General features: G+C 46.4%; 1 protein-coding gene across 1 annotated transcript; it reads right to left on the bottom strand.

Annotated features, from left to right (window-relative positions):
- Positions 1-1,842: 1,842 nt before the first annotated feature.
- Cdkn1b (cyclin dependent kinase inhibitor 1B) lies at positions 1,843-5,755 on the bottom strand. Its single transcript, XM_005364499.2, has 3 exons — positions 4,772-5,755; positions 4,105-4,238; positions 1,843-2,133 (listed from the first exon to the last, which is right to left on the bottom strand). The coding sequence occupies exons 1-2, from the start codon at positions 5,244-5,246 to the stop codon at positions 4,114-4,116; spliced, it is 600 nt and encodes a 199-aa protein (XP_005364556.1). The 5' UTR covers positions 5,247-5,755; the 3' UTR covers positions 1,843-2,133; positions 4,105-4,113.
- Positions 5,756-8,696: the final 2,941 nt, after the last annotated feature.

The following is an 8,696-nucleotide window of genomic DNA, read 5'->3' as shown; positions in this document are numbered from 1 at the left end:
TGGTAGTATTTCACTGTAGTTTAACCCGAACTTAGATTCTTCACAATTTACCCATAAATTCTCTTATAATTTACTTTTTACACTTTAGCCACATTTTAAAAATGGGAGTGTAATGTTTGGGGAATTATTTTTGATAAACCAGGCTTCAAAATGCCCAGGCTATATATTTTTAAGAAGCACCTCTGCTGAGCAGATAGGAGGCCACAGGACTCTCAGGTTCAGCACTTTATCTTTTGGGGATGTGTTAACTGAATATGAGTACTCAGAAATTGAGGAATTTGTGTGTGACCAATTTCATTTAGCCAACTGGTGCAGGATAAACATCAGTTTCTTAAGGACTTGCATGTTTGGATATTGTGGGCAAGATTGAGGAGTCTGGCCATTGATTTCCATCACTCACACTTCACAAGTGTAAATAGAGGATCTAGGGAAGTCGTTCTGTCACTTTCATTTTCAGCCCTACAGATGGATGATCAGACTGCACTTACGTAAGGGACCCCCCCCCCCTTTTGCTTCTCACACTCATATCCTAGAAAACATAAATATTTTAACTAAATGGGGACTGCTGACAGTATTACATGAGAACGTGGCTTTTCCTCTTTCCACTTAAGCTTTGTCTATCTGGATAGGAATAAGACAAAAATGGCCACTACTTGATACATTCAGATCCCCCCCACACACACACCCACACACCACCAAAAAAAAAAAATCATCTGACTGCAATGTAGGCCTAAATTTTCTAGATGTTTGTCACTTCACATTGTGTTTGTGTAATTCTCAGGAGCATGCCAGGCTGAATACCTCGAGCTCAGTAAAGCACATGACAGTTGCACTCAGTCAACAGCTACGGGAGTTATCTTTATTGATTGCTTGATGTGTAACAATAATTGGCATCTTTTTCACACATTACAAAAATTATACTTGGCTCAGTATGCAACCTTTTAAGCATAGCCATATTATTTAACAAAAGGAGGTCTAGTCTACCCATTACAGCATTTACAAATGCACAGAGCACGCCACTTTGGCTTGTATATGGTCTAGATTAAAAAAAAAAATCTCTTTTTAACATAAATAAGTTAGTATAATTTTCAGTGTCTTTACAGAGTTATATACACAGGCATACTTCAAAGGTTTTCTCCTACCAAGGCCATGATGAAACACTGTTTAAAGATGTAGCATCCCTTTCACTTAGTCCACAAGTGTGCTTCTTCCGAAAGCACATTTCTTTTTTCCTTTAAAAGCAGCACTTTCCTTGGGGCAAATTAACAAGCAGGGTGAGATACTCTGAATTAAAAATTATTTCATTATTTGCGTAAAGTTACAGACCTCTAAAAATATCCAGGGATTTAGGATTATTCTCACTGTCTACACAGCTCAAGTGAAAAGAGAACTAAGACATTTTTTTCAGGAAATCTGATGGGAAATGGTCAATTCTAAGAATCCAGAATTCCATGTCATGCACCCCAGATTTTTGCCCAGTGTTACCTGGAGTGATTACTACCAAACAATTAACCGGTAAATTCCAGTTTTAAGGGAGAGGGAGAAAAAAAAAGATATTTTTTAAGCTATTTGTTGCTACATAACAATCTTCAGAACTCCCAAATAAGAATAAGCTTCATGTAAAAATAATTGTATGTAGCAATTATTCAAATTTTGATTTTAAAATAAAAGATCAATTCTTATTGAAAAGGACACTACATCTTTAAAGAAAGCAATTTAAACCCTTCCCCCCCACCCAAGTTGCTTCTCTTCATGCAAGTCAAATATTTTTCTCCTTGCTACAAATTGAAGCAAGTTCTTCACACCCCCCACGCTGATTCCTCAGCCCCACCCTACCCTCCCATCCCTAATGTTTATGTGCTACATAGTAAAAGATAAAAACTATATACACAGGTAGTACAATGAAGCAAATAAGGAAAAACCTAATTGCGCAATGCTACATCCAATGCTTTTAGAGGCAGATGGTTTAAGAGTGCCTAAAATTTTTAGTGTTATTATGTTGTTGCTTTCTCAGTGCTTATACAGGATGTCCATTCCATGGAGTCAGCGATATGTATTTAAATTTTTTCATGTATGTCTTCCTTGCTTCATAAAGCAGTGATGTATCTAATAAACAAGGAAATATTCTTAATTCTGCAAAAAGAAACAAAAGGATTAGGAAGAAGACACTAGAGTAACATTGCCAAAGTACAGGAATTATTTTGTTACTATCTTAGTTGACAAATGCTTCAGGGGTGGGGGATAAACACTACAGGCCTGATGACTGCAGTCATCTCTAATGCTATCTTCACTGGATTTTTGTTCCACTTGGTGTGGTGTTGAGAGTCAGGGTTCTTAACAAGTGGTCAGTTTTGTGCAGCCCTCCCATGCCCCAGGGGACATTTAGAAATGCCGTGGGGACATTCTGCTTGTCACAGCTCCGAGAAGAGGATTGCTACTGGCATCTGGTGGGAGAGGTCAGAGATAATGCCCAGCATTTTAAAATGTACAGGACAGCCTCCCACAAGAAAGAATAATTCGGCCCAAAATGTCAACAGTACAGAGGTTGAGAAACTAACTCACTCTAAAGAATCTGGGTCAGAGAGAGTGAGAGAGAAAAGAAATTCAGGAACCATAATACTTCAGAGCAGTATAATTTCCCAAACTTGAAAAATACCTGGAAATGCAATTTCAAAAGGCTCCAGCGGGGGAGGGGGGGGTCATCTATGAATGCTTTTTAAAATTGCAAGTTATTTATATGCAGAATATTTGCATGAATGCTTTTGGCTAGAACCTTATGGCTGCTTAGTGGACTCTAAACTGGTAATCTGACTAACAAATGCCTCCTGATTCGAATGGGCCAGGTAAAAATATCAGAGAGGCTTATCTGAAGAGCTAGGCCACACACAAGCCAAGTAAAGCTACAGGTGTGATAGTCATTTAGCAAGAACTTCCATGCAATTTTTCCACTTTAGGGAGGGTATAATATGGAAAGTGGTTCTAGTGTTCCATTTTCTATGAGCTCTGAGAAATGCTAGGTCTGTAGAAGGTATACTATAACATTATGATTTACAACCCAACAACCCAACTTTATATCTTTCATTTTATTTTTAAATTTCTATTAATGAGGACCCGAAAAGTTAACAATAAACTGTTAAGATCTCTTTATATGCTGGGTTATGAGTGGGCTTTGGAAATAAGAGGCCACAGTGTTTGTTTCTAAGGGGCTGCTAAACTATTAATGTCTGTAGTCAGATCATTATGAATAGTCAATTTATGTAAATGTGGGGCTGGGTTACTCTAATTAGGTAATCAGGGTGATGAGATTTTGATACATGGAAAAATACACACTTGTGCTGGCCCAACTGGTCCTAACATCTACCATCCATTTCCCTACGAACACCCAAACCATCCCTGTTCAGCTCAGTGAGCCTACACAGCTGACCTGCTGGATGACTGCTTCCATTTAACTTCTGCATTGTAAGCCCAGGGTTAAAATCAGAAATTCTGTGGGAGCTACAGTACTTCTGAACTTCCCAGCCTAGCCTTTGTCTTTTAAATACGAGATCCCTTCTCTCTCTCCAAAACCTAACAGCATACAAGGAAAGTGACAGCTTATAAAAACGGTCAGAGTGCAGGGCATGGCAGCCCTATTCACACTCCTAACCAATGTGAACTAGGAGTAACCCAATTTTTCCTCTTAAAAAAATTTAAACGTAATTGTATATTCGCCATTTTTCTATTAGTCAAAAGCGGTTCTATTAGCTCAAAATGAACCTCTGGGAAATGTATTTTCATGAAGTGAGACCGGGGGTGCCTCAGTCCTTGCTTCGATGGGGAAGAAGATTGTCACTCCTGGCCTAAGATTTGGTCAGAATCATAAGAATATGACCTTCCTTTCTTTGGGGCGTTGGTGATAAGTACTTGTCTAGGGAAAACATCTTTAACAAGCATTATGGTCCCCCACCAAATGATTCCAGCCTTCCCCACTGTTAATTTTTTGGCCTAGGAAAATAATTCCTTCTGGCAGGCAACTAATCTGCCAGCAGACCTGGGGTCTGCTGGCCCCCCAGGGAGCGCAGCCCAGCTGGGGTGGCAGTTTTGTGCTCTTCCTCATTGACCCACCGGAGCTGTTTACGTCTGGTGTCTTCGGAGGCCGGGCTTCTTGGGCGTCTGCTCCACAGTGCCAGCAGCGTTCAGGGAACCGTCTGAAACATTTTCTTCTGTTCTGTTGGCCCTTTTGTTTTGCGAAGAAGAATCTAAGAGGGGGGCAAGGGGAAATTTTTTAAAAGAACACACACAAACCATCTTTATTAGCGAGAACAATGGCTGACAGAAGTTGGCCCAAGAGTCAAGTGATGAAAAACCCACCACCTCCACCCACGACCCCTAGACCCGTCATCCCCGGTAGCCTCTAAGGACACAAAATGAGGTTGTTTCTACTAACAGAAGGAGTATTCTACACCCCGCATCTTTCTCTCTCGCCCTAGCCAAGGAGGCAGTTGGTAAACATTCCAACTTTTGTCACACACACCTACAGCTGGCTAGCGGGGAGGAACTGCGACGTGTTAGGCTGGGGAAGTTATCAGATCTTACTATCTCCGGGGCGTCTGACTTCAAAACCATAAACAGGCCAAGCCGTCGGCAAAGGGGCAGTTCAAACCTAAGCGTCGCACAGGCTCGATCTCCCAGCGCTAAAGCAGAACATGCTGGAAAAGCCAACTGAATAGGGTCTAGCAAAGAGGCGCTACAGAGACACACAGACATTTTACGTTTTTCAAAGGGTCATTACCGTCTGCGGCAGGTCGCTTCCTCATCCCTGGGCACTGCTCCGCTAACCCCGCTGGACTGTCTGACGGGTCAGGGATTTGGTCCACCAAATGCCGGTTCTCAGAGTTTGCCTGAGACGCAATTAAAGGCACAGGCTGGCGGCTCCCGCTGACATCCTGGCTCTCCTGCGCCGGCACCTTGCAGGCGCCCTTGGGGGGGCGCGGGGGTCTGTAGTAGAACTCGGGCAAACTGTCCTTCTCCACCTCTTGCCACTCGTATCTGCCTTCCAGGGGCTTGTGATTCTTAAAGTCGAAATTCCACTTGCGCTGACTTGCTTCTTCCATGTCTCGGCAGTGCTTCTCCAAGTCCCGGGTTAGCTCTTCGTGATTGACCGGGCCGAAGAGGTTTCTGCAGGCGGAGGGCTTGGGGTGCTCCGTTTGTCTGGCGTCCATCCTCTCCAGGCTCGGGCTCCCGTTAGATACTCGTACGTTTGACATCTTCCTTCCCGGGCGGGTGTGGACCACCGCCTCGGCTCGCGCACTCCAAGAAAAAAATAATAAAATGAAATAAACAACAAAACCGAACAAAAGCGAAACGCCCCGGCCGCAGCGAGAACCTCTCTTCGAAGTTCTGCGATTGCACCCGGGGAGTTAAGTGGAGCAGAGCCAGGCGAGCGACCGCTCGAACCTCAGGAGCGCGCAGGTCTGGGGGAGAGAGCGCAGGGACGCCCCGGCCGCGCAGCTCGAGGCTCAGTGATCAAGTGTACTGGAGGGCGGGGAAGGGAGGGGGAGGAGGCAAGAGGAGGTGGCGAACAGTCCGAGTGAAGGCTAGGGCGAGCCCGTGGGTCGCGCGAATGCAGCCCCTCTCCAAACCTTGCCGCCGCGCGAGTCCCAGAGCCGCGAGTGAGTGGGGACAAGGGATGAGGGGGAGAAAAACACCCTGAAAGCACTAGCCCCCCCCTCCCTTTTTTTTAGTTGCCCAATATGGCGGTGGAAGGGAGCTGACGAAGAAGAAGATGATTGACACTGCGAGTCTATTTAAACAGAGGAGGAGCTCCATTGGTCGCGGCGCCGGTTGCCGCTCCGCCCAGGCTGGCGAGCGCGCTCTTAAGGTGGCCCCGGGCGCGGCGCCGCTGCTTCTCCGCGTTCCCGAGCGCGCCGCCTCCTCGAAGCGCCGCCAGGACATTGGCTGGTCGCGTGACTGCTCGGAGGTGTACGACTGCCAACAAACCTGCTCTGGCTGGCCCCGGAGAAATTAAAAATAAGACAAACAAACTAGCCAAACGGCTGGAGAGCTGGGGAGGGGCCTGCGCGGCGGCCAGGCGGGGACCTGGGGCTCTAGGTCCGGGAGTTGCAAAGCTGCGCTGGCAGGCGCGCCACCGCTCCCGACAGCGACCTCCAGGTCTTCGCCCACGAAACCCAGGGCCAGGGCCAGTGGGCTGCAAGGTCGCTGGGGCTTATTAGGGACCTCAGTGACTAGTTCAGCCCGCCTGCATTAGCCGAGGTGGGAATGCGGGAGGGTGTGCGGGAGACTGGAGAAACCTTGGCTCAGCGCCTGGGACACCCCCACCCCCCTTGGCAGGGTGCCTTAGCTGGGGTGCAGGAATCGGCCTCGTAGTCTGACCCTAGAAGTCTTGGCTGTGGTAGGACAAGCCGGGGGGGGGGGGGGGGCTTCAGGAAGAAGTCAAGACTGGAGACTCCTAAGTTATCAGGGTGTTTCTGAATCCAAGCACTCCCTGCATAGGGATCTCGATCGAAAACCCCGTTGCTCTCTCAAGCCTCGTCATCTGTTTTGTAGCTATCCCAGACACTAAATTTTGAAAAAGCCAGGTTACAACTCGGATCTGATTTGTCTTGTTTCCCAAGCACAGCGAGGCCATCGCCATAGGCTGCGTGTGGGAACTCGCCTCTATACTTTTCAATTCTTTCCCGGGCTGAAGCGTTTCCTCCACCTGAGTCTAGACGCCAACGACAACAGCTCCTTCCTTTCCTCTCCCACCAGCCGGTTGCTCCCAATCCACTCCGAGCAATATTCAAATGCAAGCAAATACTTTTAGAGAGCTGCGGGCGGTTAAAGGGTGAAAATGCTTCCCATAAGGATCCGATTCTTGATTTGAGCAAGTGATTTTTAATACCACCGTCACGGTGTTACTAACTCTAGTAATATTGTTTGGGCGTTTCTTTGCTCCTTGTGACAACTTGACATCTCCCTCTCACTGTTGAGCACAGTGATGGAGGTTAGAACAGAAGAGTCGGGCATGCCTCAAACAGTGTAAGTGAGACCTTAAGTTTAAGCTTCACTCACTGGTATTCCCAAAACAGTCTCGGTTTGTGCTGAACACAATGCATTTTATTGAAAATTAAATTTGTTTTAGTATCACATAGAAGCATAGTTTTCTTATGCACCAATACTGTAGGTGAGATTGAATGTTGACTTCTTAGTCACAGTTTGTACTGACAGGCCATGTGTGTGTGTGTGTGTGTGTGTGTGTGTGTGCCTACCTCTCCTAATTCAGAATGTAACAGTCCAGAAGGCCCTTAGCGACCCTGTGGTTTTAGCCTCTTTTTTACCACTGAGGAAATTGAGACTCAGGTTTCCTGTCTGGGGACTTCCATTCAGTTGGTGGCAAAGCCAGGCCTAGATGCAGGTCTCCTCCTTCTCAGGCTTGTCCATTTTCTGTCCTTTCCTTCCTGGTGGTCGCAGTGTTCCGGGTTTTGTCTGGATTGGCATGAACTGCATGCCGTCTGCAGGTCCTCCTCTCTTACCAGGATCCAAAATGGCTCTTCCCAGGCCTGGGCTGCCTGCAGATGTTTCCTTGATGTCAGTATTATTTAGTGCAGCTGTCACTGGCCTTTGGCATCACCATCTACGAATTCAACTGAGATACAGATTCCAGAAAGAGGGGTAGTGCACAGGTGCGTCCAGGGTGCACTTCAAAGCCAGGCCTTCTGAGTTAACACAGATGAAAGACTTCAGTGGGGATCAAGGTGGGAAACTGCATCTTCTATGGGTTGTGTTTGAGATGGCTTTGCACTGTGTTGATCAGGCTGGCCTTGAACTCCTGAACTCTGCCTCAGCTTCCCAAGTAGCTAGGATTGCAGAGTTTGGTGTTTGGTGCCATGGTGCCTCTGCCAGGCAAGAGGACCAGGAATTTAAAGTCATCCTTGACTACATAGCTGAGTTGGTGGTCAGATAGTGATACATAAGACTCTAACTCAAAAAACAAAAGCCCCATAACTGGGACTACAGGCCCACTCTGCTGTGCCCAGGGTGTTGTTTTGTTCTGTATTTTAGATTTGGGCAAAGAGATGGCTCAGCAGGCAAAGGCACTTGCCAAAATGCCTGACAGACTTGAGTTCAGCTCCTACAAGGTGTATTATGACCTCTAACTTATGCACACGTGTGTGAGTGCACACAAACACACACACACAATGTAATAAAATAATCAAATATTTTTAGTTACTATTGTTTATGTTGTGCAAATGTGAGTGCTGGCCAGAATACAACTTTGTGGAGTCTGTTTCCTAATTACACCTACCTTTCTGTGGCTTCTGCAGATCACACTCAGGGCCTGAATGGCAGGTGTCTTACCCACTGAACCATTCCACCCCACCCCAACATTTAACATTCCTACTTACTGTACTGAACTGTGGAAGAAGGCTCAGCAAAATTGGGGTGAGCCTTATGTCCACAACATATGTCCATCCTTGACACCAATACCATAAAAATTTTAAATGCTACAGATCCCAGCACTGTGTAGGTAAAGACAAGAAGACCAGGAATTCAAACTACACAGAGTTCAAGGCCATCCTGAGGTATGTGAGACCACGCCTCAAACTTACACTAGGATCCACCGGGCGGTGGTGGCGCACACCTTTAATCCCAGCACTCGGGAGGCAGAGGCAGGCGGATCTCTGTGAGTTCGAGACCAGCCTGGTCTACAAGAG

This window comes from Microtus ochrogaster, assembly GCF_000317375.1.
Source record: "Microtus ochrogaster isolate Prairie Vole_2 chromosome 14 unlocalized genomic scaffold, MicOch1.0 chr14_random_2, whole genome shotgun sequence".
Taxonomy (NCBI): domain Eukaryota; kingdom Metazoa; phylum Chordata; class Mammalia; order Rodentia; family Cricetidae; genus Microtus; species Microtus ochrogaster.
The sequence above is the reverse complement of the archived record's forward strand: the minus strand, read 5'-3'. Positions and strand labels throughout refer to the sequence as shown.

What these genes read in the sequence shown, in the direction of transcription:
- Cdkn1b (XM_005364499.2), bottom strand. Translation starts at nt 5,246, where the DNA reads ATGTCAAACGTACGAGTATCTAACGGGAGCCCGAGCCTGGAGAGGATG. An exon ending in GAAGCGACCTGCCGCAGACG is followed by an intron (nt 4,239 to 4,771) that starts GTAATGACCCTT and finishes CCCCCCTCTTAG; the next exon opens with ATTCTTCTTCGCAAAACAAA.